This window comes from Psammomys obesus, unplaced genomic scaffold (genome assembly GCF_907164565.1).
Source record: "Psammomys obesus unplaced genomic scaffold, mPsaObe1.curated_primary_1811, whole genome shotgun sequence".
NCBI lineage: Eukaryota > Metazoa > Chordata > Mammalia > Rodentia > Muridae > Psammomys > Psammomys obesus.
Genome location: NW_026596149.1, coordinates 5,807,845 through 5,824,548, shown reverse-complemented (window position 1 = coordinate 5,824,548; position 16,704 = coordinate 5,807,845). Strand labels below are relative to the sequence as shown.

The following is a 16,704-nucleotide window of genomic DNA, read 5'->3' as shown; positions in this document are numbered from 1 at the left end:
TTTACATGGACATTTTACTTTGATGTTTTGCAACCTGTGGGCCCTCACACCTTTGGAAATGAATGGCCCTTTCATTTGGGTCACCTGAGACCATTAGACAATACATTTTTACAGTATTATACATAACTGACAGAATTACAACAGTGAAGTAGCAATAAAAATCATTTTGTGTTGGGGCCACCACAACATTAGCAACTGTTAAAGTGTTGCAGCGTTAGAAGGGTGAGAAGTACTGCTTTATTTGATCACACACAATGGAGCTCTTTTATTCCAAGTTTACTCTGTTACTGTAATCAGTGCCATAGCAAATATGTGTGCCCTGACCCTGGAGGTATAGATAGTTACACATTCTCAACAGTGTGAAGCTTGATTAGATAAACTTCTGAAATTTTAAATGAAAGTCATTTCTTAACAGGAAAGGTCACAAGCAAAACAAATACATTGTTACCCTCTAGAAAGACATAAATAACAGCTCTGAGAATTAAGTCATCCAGTTATATCTAAACCTGGTAAACTTTATCAAGGACTAAGTGTGATAAAATATTCATCTTTTTGCTAATGATCAATACGGGAATGGCTGAGGGGGTAAAATTCAAAGTCTGTTTTATCAAAAAGATTATATTAGTGTAGCCTGAAGTCTATCGTATTTGTTGCAAGGAAATCGCAGAGCAAGGAGTTAGAACACTGAGTCCATCTGGAGCCTGAGCCGTCAATTTATGAAATCTTCTCTAGGACAGATGTGCAGGTGTTTTGGTTTCCCTGTGGCTTAGCGATGTGGAAGAAGATCAAATCAAGGCAGACTAATCTCTGCTTCTCAGTGGGCTTGGAAAGCTGCCATTGTATGTTGTCTCTGCAATTTCTGCTTCAACTGAAAATCTCCCATTGTGTTTGTTTATTTCTTTAAAGAAACACATCTATTATTACTACCCATTTAGCTTTAGTCTTAGTTCTAAACAAAACACCCACAAGATTTTCAGTGAACTGAATGCTTGTGTCCGCCCTAAATTAACAGACTGAATTCTTAATCCTCTATCTGATGATATTTAGAGATGGAACTTTGGGGATGCAGTTGGAATTAGATTAACCCATAAGTCAGGGCCTGCAGATGGGGTTCATAGCTTTATAAAGAGAAAAGGGGAAGGTGAGGTTGCTGTAATCTATGTGAGAATTCTTTTCTGAAACTACTAAGAACAAGGGCATCCCAACTGAGATTAGAGAATGAAGCAGAGGATGGAAAGAACGAACTTGAAGATACACTATGAAAGAGCAGTTCCCAAGAGCAACTGGCACCAGTGAAAGAACATACAAATATAGAATAAACAATACGAAATAGAGACCCCATAAAGAAACACTATGGAGAAAAGAGTGTTTTCGAGGAGAATGGGAGGAAGGATTGAGGAAGCTGGAGGGGTCAAGGACACCACAAGAAGACCTACAAAGTAAACTAACCTGGGCCCATGGGGGCTCAGAAGGTTTGAACCACCAACCAAAGAGCATGCGCGGGCTGGACCGAGGAGCCCTGCACATATGTAGCGGATGTGCAGCTTCTTTCTCATATGGGTCCCCTAGCAATGCTACTGGGGGCTGTTTCTGACTCTGTTGCTTGCCCTTGGGTCTGTTTCCCCTAGCTGTGATGTCTTGTATGGCCCCAATGGGAGAGGATGTGCTTAGTACTGTTAGACTTGAGGTACCCGCATGGGTTGTTAGCCACGGGGAGTTCCCTTCCTCTGAGGAGAATGGGATTGAAAATATGGGAGCAGGGAATGAGGGAGGGACTAGGGGTTGTGATCAGGCTGTAAAGTAAATAAATTAATTAATGAGAAAAAAATGAAAAGAGACTTTTTAAAACAAATTTTGTTGCTCGATATCAGTGAGCATCTTATGCCCCAGATGAGTCTCCACACAGGTTGTGCATCCTTCACAGAAAATTAACTCAAAATGGAGTGAAGGCACACATGTGTAAGTCACTAGACTCCGAAACTCCCATAAGACGACATAAAATCTAGAGGACACTGAGCTTAAAGATAATTTTAAGTACAGCAATAAAAGGCGTGAACTATTAAATAATGTATTACTTATCTAGATTTCATTAAAATTAAAATCTTTTTCTCTTTAAAAGATACTGGAGAATAAAAAATAAATAAGTCACATGTTGGGAAAGGCATTTGAAAAAGACCTTTGTGATAAAAGAGTGTTACTAAAAAAAATCCAGAGAACTTTTAGATCTCAGAATTAGTTACCAAAACCCATGATTTTAAGTTAGCGAGAAGGAAGGGTGTAATTGTTGAAATACAGTTATGTGTAAGAAGATGTCATAACACAACCTATTATGTATAATTAATATATGCTAATAAAATTAGTTAAAATTTTAAAATAAGCAACCGATCTGAACAGATTCTTCCTCACAGTTATAAATGGGACAAATATGCAAATGAAAATATGTTTATCATACATCATTAGGGAATTGTAAATCAGAATACTTATGTATACTGCACAGATTTTAGAATAGCCAATATCAAAATACAAAACACATGACAAACCAGCAAGGATGCAGATAAACAGAAACTTTTTTCCCATAGAGAAAATGCCAAATAGTATATATTGATGACGTCTGGAATTATTCATGAAAGAAACTCTCTGTACTATAGATTCTGCTATAAAATATAGTATTTACTAACCGTACATACCTATATGCATACAACATCTATACATAAATAGTTAAAGAAAATTTATTCATAAATAATAAAAAACATGGAATCAACCAGTATGCCTTTTCTGTTACAGTGGCCCCATTATACCTTTTATAAGTCTTCCATTACTTTTTTTCTAATATACAAGTACACATGTTTAAAAAGTGTAATGAGGAAATCATCTTATTACTAGTTTTCTATACTAATTACTTTTCACTGTGATTAAAAATCCTGACAGATTTAAGAGGGGGAGGTTTTATTTGGCTTCATAGTTTAGAAGATATATCATGGCTACAGTGGATACATCTCTGGCATCAGGAGCTAGTCGCAGCAGCATCCATGGCACCAGCCAAGAAGCAGAGAAACTGCTGAAGTACAAATGCATATGACCTTCAAGGCTTGCTTGCTGCAGTTGACTGAGCCAGTTCTGTTAGCTATGCTACACTTCTCAAGGGTTCTAAAATCTTCCACAACAACATTGTCAGACAACTAAGAATGAGAGTTCAAATGTATGAGCCTGTGAGGAAGTTCACACTGAAGCTGTAACAATCCAGAGTGAGTACACAAAAATGTGGGGTCTTTGGGAGATAACTAGGGCCTTAAAAATTCACAAGTACACACAGCATCTCTGTGAAAGACAAAGAAGAGTTGGCTTTTTCTTTTCTTCTCATCAAATGCTCATGTGAAAACCAGAACGTTGGTTCTTTCTAAATCCAAGTATATGGGCACTATGATCTTGAATTCCCATCCTCCACAACTGACATCTAAATGGTGGTTGCTTAATCCTCAATTCTGTTTTCTAACAGTCGTTCTACCCAAGGCTTTGAGTTAGGCTATACTAAGCAGTCCTTAAGGGGCAAGTAGTGCATGCCTCAACTCATAGAAATTCATGCAGAACCAAAAAGAAATGCAGTTTTGTATGTGGATGTGTCGCCTCCCTGGAGGCATTTGGGAGAGAGTAGATATCAGAATAGGACATGGGTTTTCCTGTGTCTCTCCTTCCCTCTGACTCTTCTTCCTCCTTCCTTTCATCTCTCTGTCTGCTCCTCTGCACAGAAGTATCTGAAGCAATTATTTTAGTAATAGTTCCTTTGGTGCGGTTTGTGGGAGTAGTTCATGTCTTATATTAATTTCTTCCTTCCTTCCTTTCTTCCTTCCTTCGTTTGTTTGTTCCTTCGTTCCTTCCTTTCTTTCTTACAATTTATTCACTTTGTATCCCAGCTGTAGTCTCCTCCATCTCCTCCCAGTCGCAACCACCCTCCCTCTTCTCTCCCTATGCCCCTCCTTTAGTCCACTGATAGGGGAGGACCTCCTCCCCTTCTATCTGACCCTAGCCTATCAGGTCTCATCAAGGCTGGCTGCACCATCTTCCTCTGTGGCCTGGAAAGGCTTCACCCACCAGGGGGAGGTGATCAAAGAGCCAGTCACTGAGTTCATGTCAGAGACAGCCCCTGCCCCCTTTACTAGGGAACCCACTTGGAAACTGACCAGTCAATGGACTTCTATTGAACAGAGGGTCTAGGTCCTCTCCGTGTATGGTCCTTGGTTGGAGTATTGGTCTCTGCAGGACCCCCTGGGCCCAAATGTTTTGGCTCTGTTGGTCTCCTTGTACAGTTTCTGTCCCCCCCAGGTCTTTCTATTTCCCTCTTCTTCCATAAGGTTTCCTGTACTCTGCCCATAATTTGGCTATGAGTTTCAGTATCTCCTTTCACACCCTGATGGGGAGAGTCTGTCAGAGAACCCCTGTGTAGTGCTCCTGTCCTGTTCCTTGTCTTCTCCTACATCTGTTGTCTATCTTGTTTGTCCTTCTGAGTGATGCTTGTTTTATTAACATATATTTAAAATTATTTATTTTAAAAATATTTGAAAAAGAGAAAAAATGAGAATGCTATCAAAGTTGAAGCAACTACTTCACAGTTTCTTCTGTCTGGAGTGGCTAAGTCTCTGAACTTGTGCAAAGTTCATATCATGACACTTAGCTCGCTAGGCTTCTGTCCTTCCATGGAGTACTCATGTCCAGAAACAGGAAACAATCAAATAATATGAGTAAAGCAAAGGCAGTGCATTTTACAGCCAGTGTAAAAGTAGTAGTCAAGGAGAACTTGCGTGAGTTTAAATTTAGCCTCTATATATGAATTCAATATGATTAATTGCAAATATAGTTTTCTATAAATATGTATAACACAAAGCAATGCCAAGAAAAAGAAAGCGTTGATGACCCACTGCCATCTAAGCTTTTATTCTTTTAGCATATTCTAAGCTTGGAACACAAATTAAGGTTCTGTCTCCAAACATATTTCTAGTGGATGCCCGAAGTAGAGCTTAAAGCACATTCCTCAGTGCAAGTGATATAGATCTCTGTGGGAGTCAGCTCCATAGCCTAGGCCCTAAAACTAAAGCCGTGTTATCTAGCATATGGCCCACCATAGACTACAGAACAGGAACATGCCATCATATCCTGATTTAAATAAAGGCAAATGCTGATATGAACCTAACCAAGTGTTTTGGTTATGATGACATTCCTGATACAGGATATAATACTCAGAATTTTCAATGTCTCTTCTGTCATGAATCTTAATTGCAGAGTGTGTTTTCAACAAATGAACCATTCTAAAGAAAGTCATGATCCACTTTGTGGTTAAATTCATTGCTGTGTGGAGTTTGGTGTAAACATTTTAGGAAGATAACCTACAGAGGAATTTGCCTGATAGTTCAGTGAAGCATATGAAAGCAATCAGGGCACTGAATGTTTAGTAACATTCAGTAAATTAGTTCATATACCACAGCAGTCTCTCCATATCCACAAGTAATGTGTTCCAGGGTCTCAGTGAACGCCTGAAACCTCAACAATTATTGAATCACATAGAGAGAGATAATTACATGAAGTGTGCCGGTTAATTTTTGTCAACTTGACACAAACTGGAATCACTTGGGAAGTGGGAGCCTGGATTGAGAAAATGCCTACACCAGACTGGCTAGTGGGTACACCTGTGGAACATTTTCTTGATTAATTATTGATATGGGGGGAGGGTCCAGCCTGAAATGGGTGGTGCCACCAGCGGGTACGCAGGGGGTCCTACATTCTACAGTAAAGGTAACGGAGCAAGCCGGAGGAAGCTAGCCAATAGGCATCATTGAGCCATAGTTTCTGCTTCAGTTACTGGCTCCAGATTCCTGCCTTGGCTGCCCCTGCTGATGAGCTATCCTGTGTAAGCCGATAAATGCTTTTCTCTCCAATTTGCTTTAGATCATGCTATGTATAACAGCAGAGAAACAAAACATGTTGATATAATTGTGTGTGTGGGTAATACAGATACACAACGCATTTTGTGATATGCTATATACCTATGGTACATTTTAATTATAAAATAATTACATAATTTTCTCTCTCCCCTTTCTACCTCCAATATTCTATATACCCTATGTTCTCCTTTAAATTCCTGTTTTCTTTTATATTAAATATTGTTATTTACATGTGCACACACATATATGTACATATAGACATATATATCTCACATATATGTGTGTAAATTCAGCCTGATCATTCTGTATAAAGTTACTTGTATCTATAATAAAGTTTAATTGATAAATGTGGCATGGTAAGAGATTAATAACTTAAAATAGAAAAATTTAGTATTATGTTGCAGTGGTTTAATTCGTATGTGATCGATTTTCCCCTTCAAAGAACTTATGACCCTGTACTAACCTTCCTCAGGTAACAATATGAATGACATAATGCATACGAGAAGTGAAGGGTGTGAGTGCTAAGGTAGTCAATCTGCTGACATATCATTTGTTCCCAGTAACCCTGGGTACCTGAGCCTCAGCTGACATCTATGGCATGCCAAGCACGTATAATAGGTGGCTCAGATCTTTATAGATGAAGGATTTTTCTTTTTTAATTTTAGTTTTCATTAGTTATAATTTATTCACTTTTATCACCCCTGTAGCTTCTCCTTCTTCCCCTCCCAATTCCACCCTCCCTTCCCCTTCTCTATCCATGTCTCCTCCCTCCACTGATAGGGGTGGTCCTCCTCCCCTTCCTTCTGATCCTAGTCTATCAGGTCTCATCAGGAGTGGCTGCATTGTCTTCCTCTGTGGCCTGGTAAGGCTGCTCCCTGCTCAGGGGGAGGTGATCAAAGAGCCAAACCATGACTTCATGTCAGAGACAGACCCTGTTCCCATTACTGTGGGACACTTGGACACTAAACTGCCATGGGCTCCATCTGTGCAGGGGTTCTAGGTTATCTCCATGCATGGTCCTTGGTTGGAGTATCAGTTTCAGAAAAGACCCCTTTGCCCAGATTTTTTGATTCTGTTGCTCTCCTTGTGGAGCCCTGTCCTCTCAGGTCTTACTATTTCCCACTTCTTTCATAAGGTTCCTTGCACTCTTTCCAAAGGTTGGCCATAAGTCCCAGCATCTGCTTTGATACCCTGCAAGGTAGAGCCTTTCAGAGACGGTCTGTGGCAGGCTCCTATCCTGTTCCCTGTTTTCTCCTTCTTCTGATGTTCATCCTCTTTGACTTTTTGAATGGGGATTGAGCATTTTTGCCAGAGTCCTCCTTCTTGATTAGTTTCTTTAGGTGTACAGATTTTAGTAGGTTTATCCTATATTATATGTTTAATATCCACTTATAAGTGAGTATATACCCTGTGTGTCTTTATGCTTCTGGGATACCTCACTCAGGATGATATTTTCCAGTTCCCACCATTTACCTGCAAATTTAATGATTTCCTTGTTTTTTATTGCTGAGTAATATTCCATTCTGTAGATGTACCACACATCCACAGATGGATATTTCTGTATCCATTCCTCAGTTGAGGAGCAGCTGGGCTGTTTCCAGCTTCTGGCTATTACGAATAAAGCTGCTACAAACATGGTTGAGCAAATGTCCTTGTTGTGTACTTGAGAATCTTTTGGATATATGCCTAGGAGTGGTATAGCTGTATCTTGAAGAAATGCTATTCCTAATTGTATGAGAAAGCGCCAGATTGCTTTCCAGAGTGGTTGTACAAGTTTACATTCCCAGCAGCAGTGGAGGAGGGTTCCCCTTTCTCCAAGTCCTCTCCAGCATGTGTTGTCATTTGAGTTTTTGGTCTTAGCCATTCTGATGGGTGTAAGGTGAAATCTCAGGGTCATTTTGATTTGCATTTCCCTGATGACTAATGAGGTTGAGCATTTCTTTAAGTGTTTTTGGGCCATTTGATATGAAGGATTTCATTTGTTAATTGTGTGTTTGTTTCTAACCTTATTTGGAAGCACAGTGCTGTCAGAAGTTATTGGTTCCCATTTGTGCATACTTGTTTGATTATGTGTGTGTTTACATGCATGTGGAGTGCAGAGGGCTGTGCCACATGTGTTTCCCAATCACTTAGTACCTTATCTTTGAAGACAGGGTCCTTTGTCGAGCCCAGAGTTCACTAGTTCCGCTAGGATAGCTGACAAGTGAGCCCTGGGGAATCTGCCTGTCTCTACCTATCCAGCTCTGGAATCCCTAGCAAACACTGCATGATGAGCTTTTTAAAAATGAAGGTTCTTACCAGGCCACAGAAGAAGACAATGCAGCGACTCCTGATGAGACCTCATAGACTAGATTCAGAGGGAAAGGGAGGAGGACCTCCCCTATCAGTGGACTGGGAGAGAGACATGGGTGGGGAAGAAGCAGGGTAGGATTGGGTGGGGAGGAAGGTGGGAGGTACAGAGGGGATACAAAGTGAATGAACAGTAATTAATAAAAATAAAAATAAATTGAATAAAAAAGAGAAAAAACAAAAATAAAAAAATGAAGATTCTGGGGATTGAACTCTGCTCTTCATACATGCATAAGCATGTTATACACGAGCTTTCTGCCCAGCCCCATGTTTTTCATATTAATTCATCTAAGTGTTGCAGAAGGTCTTAGTCTGCAAATGATGCTACAAATGATTTCTATTTGTTATTGAACACATTTGCATTTTCCATTTCTTGGGAAAAAAATCCTTTCACACCTGCTTGTCATTTGGATAATCAGCTTTTGGATCATTTTTATTTTCATGGCCAAAGATTCTGAATGAGCAGATACATTATCTAATAAAGTTTTCAATTGTATTTCTTCCTGTTTCAAATAATGTTACACTTCTGGAATAGAACCTTAGTCGAACTTTCTCAAAACTATGATGGCTATCACCCATGATTTTTAATTATGTAGTCAGGATCTGGGCAGATAATTCTCATTTTTGTTTGAGAACATGTGGGCCATTCACTTTACATTCTTTCTGGCTTAGCTACACACCCTGCAGTATAGTCATGTTGTAGCAGGTTTTGTCTCCTGTCTTTTATGCCTAAGTACCTCCTTTGCACTCTAATAAACATAGACCTACTAGAAAGCTTCTTTAAAGAGTATGATTTCATCAGAGTTGAGAATTTGCTTTTGGCTTGTTCTTTCTTCATCATCACCTTCATAAGCTCAGCCGTGAATGTGTCAGCAGCTTCTTTACCAGCAAGCATAGCCTCTCCAATGATTAGCATGATATCAGTCCAAACCTATCCCTGAATCCTTGTAACCATTTTTTTCTTGCAATAAAGGGCTTGTTCCCCTTCACTTCAGGGAAACATTCTGTCAAGCTTGGTGCGAGATATTGGTGTTTTCAGTGGGAACACATTTTCTGTTCCGTTTTTTACTTGCAAAATTGATACCATTTCCATGTTAACTGAACACTTTATCATGAACTCTGATTATTACTTTTGCAATTTGAAATGTGACAGCAAAAAATTACACAGGTTTTCCTTCTGTATTACAACTTGTAAAATGGAAAATTTGTTCTCAAGATAGATCTTAGTGATTTAAGCACACATTTTTATTTTCTATTATTGGGGCCGTAACTTGGACTTTTTCACTTGGAAGGATACATGTGCGTGTTTTCCTCGGCACACCCAAATCACCAATATCTTATTCTTGTGCTTTGGACGTATCATTAAGTGTAGGAAGGAGAACTTGAGACGAGTGCTATTGTGACATAATTGATACTATGCCAGTCAGTTTGGTAACTGAGATGGCTATTATCATGACTAATGGTCACTAGGTTTTATGGTATGGGTAGGCTAGACAAAGAGTGATTCATATTCTAACCAGGAAGAGGAAAATGATGTATGATGTCATGTGCAATTTAAAACTCAGGAATTTAAAACACTACATAGTGTTTTCAGACTGCAGTTACCTGAAAACATCAGAAACCAAGACCTCAGCAATTTGTAGAGTGGGTTCTACAGAAATCTTGATTAACTTCACCTTGAAGTAATTTTTCATTAAACTTCGTGATTGTTCCTTTTGATTCAAACTATGTAGTCTCTTTAAAATTATCAACATTTCAAATACTGAATCATTTTACTGTTTAATTTTTGTCACATTTATGATATTGGATTCATCTAAGTTTAATGACAGATGACAATTTTTATCTCTGACTTTTTGTGATTTTGAAGTAGGTATTTTTGTCTGTTGGAGGGTGAACTTGCTCCCTGCTATGAGTTTTCTTCTTTATCCATTAATATTAAATTTATATCTTGCAAGAAAAATATCTCTTATTATTACAAATCCTTTCCTTCTCTTTTACATATATTCCATATTTTAGCTTACAGTGTAAGTCACCTAGTTATTAGTGATATTACTAACTCTACTCTATTAAGGCAGAACACAATTTTTTTGATTGCCATCTCTGTTCACACATAGCCTGAATTCGATAGGCCTTTATTCCTGCCCTTTCTTTACTCTTCTGTACATTCCCTGGTGAAACAGCAGCAATGGATAAGTGAGCTTGCAAAGAGAACTTGAATGTGGATACTGGTTCCTCAGTTATTCTTTTCTCTTAGGAGCTAAATTGAGATAAAAAGCATAATATTGCTCAGCACTTACTGGCTACAGTTTCCTTTAGGAGTTCTATGTTTCCAGGAACTTTAGAATGTTCTTATTCTTGTGGTTCCAATGTAGACCACTCATCATTTTCTCCAGCACTGAGCACATTTAAAAAGCTTTGGAGTTTTTTTATCCTTTAAAATATTTTTTTTTATTAAGTAATTCAATTCACATCTCAGTCATAGGCTCCTCCGTTCTCTCCTCCTAGTCCCACCCTTCCTCTCACATCCTCTCTCCCTTATTCCTCAGAATAGGGGAACCCCTTACCTAGACACTCAAGTTCATCTATTCACATGAGTAATAAGTTTGTATTCCTGCCCTGTGTTGGGAAGTCCCACCAAGGAGAAGTGATCAAAAAGCAGGCAACATAGACCATGTCCAAGACATGCCCCACTCCTCTAACTAGTGGACCCACATGAAGCCCAAGATGCCCATCTGACTTATCTTCTTGGGGTCTGTGCATTGTAATATGTCTATCCTGTACTATATGACTAAAATCTGCTTATAAGTGAGTATATACCATGCGTGTATTTCTGGGTCTGTGTTACCTCACTCAGGATGCTCTTTTCTAGTTCCATCCATTTGCCTGCAAGTTTCATGATTTCCTTGTTTTTAATGGCTGAGTAGTATCCCATTGTGTAAATGTGTCCCTATTGTATCACACAGACTATCCATTAATTGCCTGTAAACTTTCTATCCTTCATTCTTTGGCCTGATAAACTTACCATTTTCTAAGTGTTAATTTGGGCCTCACACTGCCAGGAATTCTTTCTTACTTCCCACATCTTCTGTGTGAGTTTTCTTCGTGTTCTTCTAATAGACAGTAAAATGCTGCACTTCTTCGTTACTGCACCCTGCTATGTGTTCGCTGCTCCATTCATTTGTCCGTTCATCCCCTCACTGAACTGTGATAGTGAGCATTTATTCCATACACAGCAGTTTGGGAACTGTGCATGTTAGAAGGACATGTATGAAGAGAGTCACCCTTTCCATCATCAATGTACCCCACGGAACTAATACGTTGTACATTTGATGCCATTTCACAGTGGCGGAAATTTCTTTGCACCATAGTTTGCTTTAGACTTTGCTATATTTACCATTGCATGCTACATTTCTTCAAATAACTTAGAACAAAATTAATAAACTTCTATAAATGTGTTTCAGTTTCTATAATTTAAGGAGATATTAACTTTAATATTTTTTTTCTTTAGAATAAAAAAAAAAAAGACTGCTGCTTGGGGTCTGTCCTATAAGCTTGAACCTACAAAAATAGCAATAGATTCATCTGAAAGAATAAAGTTGTGTGTAGTTCTTTGATTTATGTATTACACTTGATGGCCACTGAGACCTTGACACTGGCCCCAGACACTACCACCTACACTGTGGTGGCCCCTCCGCCTTTCCCAAGACTTCTTCTTTAGCTTTTTTTTTTATTTGACTTTCAATCAGCTTTCATTTTGAATTATTGCCATGTACTGAATCTTTCACCTATTTTTGTAAGTAAAAATATTCAAGCAGAAACCTTGAATATAAGACAGTCTTATTTTAAATGCTTAAATAGATTTAAAAGAATAATAAATATCATCAACTAGCTCTCATAAAATTGAATGCATGACATGAGTAGAAATGTCAATTTTGAAAAACATTTAAGATAACCAAAAGGTGTGCTACATGATGCCTCCGTGTTATTTCTCTTCAAGGAAATTTGCCAATGGACCTCCCAAGTCCACCAGAAACTTCAGTTCCAGTGACCTTGCCTCCAAACAACTGTACAGATGATCAATTTGTCTGCATCTCTAATGGCCATTGTGTTGGAAAAATTCAGAAATGTGACTTCAGATACGATTGCCCTGACAAATCAGACGAGTCATCTTGTGGTAGGTGGATCCCTAACCCCTGCATGTTTTCGATAGAAAGCTGCTGTTTTTATGAGCTGTATGGGTCGTACATTCCCAACTTAGGCATTCCTGTAGCATCCAGTGAGACGCATTTGGGAATGGGTCTACATGTGAATTACATTAACGGTTTCAGTTTTTTCCTCATGCCTAACACAACAATAAAGGTACTGTGGTGAATATACGTATACCCAAAATGGAGAGAAGCACATCCTGGTATAAACGCAGCCTTTCACAGCCTGCTGTCACGGGGTTTTCATGATGGCTTAGGGGAGTTTATTCATGTAAGACTTATTTACAGAAAAATTATGCTACAATTATCAATAGATATTTTTCTGTCAGTATGAATAGGTAAGTGACTTCATTGAATATCTTAGATATAGAATGATCTTTTTTATTAACTGTATCACTTCTGTATCCATTCTCCTCTCAGGTGTTCTTTTATCATCATGTGAGAATTTAGGAATGAGGAACTATAATATACTTAAATTAGATTGGCCATTTCATTTTTTTTCCCTGGGCAACGCACACAAAAATATACTGCAGCAAATATACTGAGTTTATAAGAAGAATAATTTCAATACATGTGAGATGTATTCCCACATCTTGGTAAATGTGGTTCTCGTTTATTGCTACCTGCCAATTTACACCTCCTCTTAAATAGGTCAGTGATAAAGTAGTAACTTACTATTGAACTTTCCAGCCAAAGATGCAGATAGAAGAAGCAAAATTAACACACAGCTAGAAAGTGAAAGCAAAGTCAGACAGAGTCCATTGCAGGAAATTCTTCTTCTATGCTTTAAACGACTTGTATGTGAATTTACCATAACGCAGTATAGATCAAGTCTTCATAATGCTAACAGTTACAAACATACCAATGACACAAATCACAGTGAGACCCTCATGTGTCTTGATCAGTGTGTCAAGAAGTTCTAATGCTTAAAAACTCTAGTAAGACTCCCTGCACTCTGCCCAAAGTTTGGGTATGAGTCTTAGCATTTGTTTCAATAACCGGTGCTGGGTAGAGTCATTCAGAGTGCAGGGAATCTTATGGAAAAAGGGGGAGATAGAAAGACTTGGAAGGGACAGAAGCTCCACAAGGAGACCAACAGAGCCAAAAAATCTGGGCCCAGGGGTCCCTGCAGAGACAGATACTCCAACCAAGAACCATGCATGAAGGGGACCTTGACTCCCTGCTCAGATGTAGCCCATGAACAGTTCAGTTTCCATGGGGGTTCCCTAGTAAAGGGAGCAGGGGCAGTCTCTGGTATAAACTCAGTTACCTCCTCTTTGATCACCTCCTTACTAGACCACTGAGAAAGAGGATCCAGACAGTCCTGATGAGACCTGATAGGCTAGGGTCAGATAGTAGGGGAGGAGGACCTCACTTATCAGTGGACTAGGAGAAGAACATAGTGGGCGAAGAGGGAGAAAGGGTGGGACTGGGAGATGAGGAACCAGGCTACAAAGGGAATGATTCGTAATAAATAATAATTTAAAAATATACTTGGAATTAAAAAAGAAAAGAATCCATTTTCAATAAAAGGTGGAGGGGTACATCTCTGTTATCACAATAACCTCTGGAACAATAATGATATACTTTCTTTCCAGACCCACTTGTTTTTACTTGTTAACATTATTTCAAAGAATAATTTATAAGTAATAAAATTTACCTACTTAAAATAAAAAAAAAGAACTCCAGTAAAAGTTTTTCTCTTAACTCAGAGAAAATACCACACTTCCAGACTAAATCAGTCATACATTCAAAACTACTGCACTTCATAAATGAGATGGCTGGGACTCCTTCAAGGTGTCCTGGGACTTATATTATATTATGCACCACAAATGAAAGATAATTAGATGGAAGATGTGTTATTCAGTCTTTCTCATGGGAAGCCACAAATATGTGTAAGCAGTAACAATTCTAAAGGTTTACACAAAATCTCACCAGTTGCACATAATGAATATCTCTAGGAAATATAGGCTGTAGTCTTCAAATTTGCCATATTGGTAATGTCACTTATTAATACACAACACCTTACAATTATTTAAAAATAATAAACATTATTTTAAATATTATTTTAATGTAATTTTATTTTAAAATAAAAACAAAAATGTTTAGTGATTATTTTTGATATCACAGGATTATTCTGACTTGAATATATAAAAATTTCAAATATACTATATGACATTTATTTTATTTGTAGGATAAAATATTATGATAAATTTTTTTTATAACTTACAGGATTAGAATCCCTAACATGTTTTAAAAATTATGTTTTGAACTCTTACCATAACATCTAATATTTAAATATATTTTGAGTCTGTTATATATTATTGTCAACTGTAGGTACCATGTCATATAGCAGACCTATAAGAGCCTATTCTTATTGATTGATATTTTATGTGACTTGTTTTTACAAGTGAACAATTAGTATCATTTAAAGAATGTAAAGAACAGTTATTAAGTCCTAAATCTCATCACAAGACAAATATGTACAACATATATCAATATCAGAGTTTAACTTCCAAATGCAATTAATCACTGCATATTTTGAAAGGGATTATTTTACAGTGACATTTCTCCTTGTTCTATAATGTATTAACTTATATATTTAAGGTTTTCAACTGTGCATGCCATAGCTGTTAATACATTCAGAAAGTGAGTCAATGTCAGGTTGTCTATGGCACACATAACAGGTTATTGAGTTGATTTTACTTTTACTCAAGCACTGGTGATTTTAACATAAATGGATACATGTTCATGTGCAGGAAGAAAGAGAGAAAAAAGATGGAAAAATTTAGAAGGCATTTCCACATGGAAATCAATGTAGTTCTAATTTTTTTTTTTTTATATCAGGACACAATCATTACAAGTGTCTTAAAAACATTCAAGGTATTAAGACTGATATAAATGTTACTGTAAATCACATTGCTTTGAAAGCAAATGCTTTTTATTTTGCACTGACATCCTAAGGGACTGAGCTGAAGTTAAGCAGTATATTACTGTGGACACGGAAGAGCGAATAGTTCAGAACCCAAAGGTCGTGCAGGGAGCAGAGGGCTGGCTAGGAAGAGGTGGGAGACTGATGCTGTAGGAGCTAATTATCGTCTCACCTCCTAGAGAGAGCACACTGTTAAAGTGTGCATTTATTCACATACATTCCTTGGAGGCTCAAATACAAATGAACCTCAACTTTTAAATATTTACCTGTGATTATAGAAAACATTTGCCTAAATATTCAACCAGTTCTTGAAAGTTCCTAAATGGGAGCTAGTGCATTTGGTAGAGTGCTGGCTGAAAAAGCCAGAGGACCTGCGCTTGTTGCCCAGAACCCACGTAAGAGCCAGGTGTGACAGCTTAGTCTCATAAGTCCAGAGATCCAGAGATCGGAAGGTTAAGACTCACTGAGGCCCCCGGCCAGCTGTCCTCACTTGATTGATAAATAACAGGACAAGAGCAAGATCCTGACTAGAAAAATAAGATAGACAGCACCTGAGAAGCAACATCCAAGGCGATCTACAGCACGTTCCCACAGGAAAACACACACGCAGCCATGTGCACACACCCTCTGTGAAGTATGATCTTTAAATCCAAGCATGAGGAAGTGCTGCAGAGTATAAATTGCCTCTTCTTGACATGTCTATTGTGATTAGCTCATCTAGTCTTTGTTCTGTTTTGTTCAAGTGCTGGATATTTGTACATTTGAAGAGAGAAACCTGTGTAGATGGTACCAGCCAAACCCAGCAAAATCACTCCACGATTCAAATGTATTCGGATGGGGACTCGGGAATGGGATCAGTATTCACCACGGGGAAGAACAACACAGACCATCAGTAGATCACACGAAGTAAGTGCCTACACATTGTTAAAGTATGTCTTAGGACATACTGCTCTGAGCCACCTTATCTTAGATCAGTGCTATGGTAGAGATTAATGTAGTATCCAAGATCAATAGAGTTGAATGTAATTTTTCACACTGTACCAAGAAAAAGAAAATTTAAGTGTAAGCGATAGGACTGGAAAGATGCCTCATTGGGTAAAGATACTTGCTGCCACCACAATCTCCGGGACACTCCTGGTGTAAAGAGACCCAGTTCCCACAGGCTGTGCTCCAAAGTCCAGAGACACACCATTGTATGTAAGCATCCATGGGCAGACTACACATATACATAGAATCATACACACACACACACACACACACACACACACACACACACACACACACA

General features: G+C 38.3%; 1 protein-coding gene across 4 annotated transcripts in view; it reads left to right on the top strand.

Annotated features, from left to right (window-relative positions):
* The window catches only part of Malrd1 (MAM and LDL receptor class A domain containing 1), a 698,598-nt gene that overhangs the window by 210,968 nt on the left and 470,926 nt on the right, over positions 1-16,704 (top strand). For all 4 annotated transcript variants that reach the window (XM_055593928.1, XM_055593929.1, XM_055593930.1 and 1 more), the window contains exons 19-20: positions 12,280-12,456; positions 16,163-16,325. In XM_055593928.1, the coding sequence (XP_055449903.1) occupies positions 12,280-12,456; positions 16,163-16,325 (340 nt within the window). The remainder of the gene's footprint in view (positions 1-12,279; positions 12,457-16,162; positions 16,326-16,704) is intronic.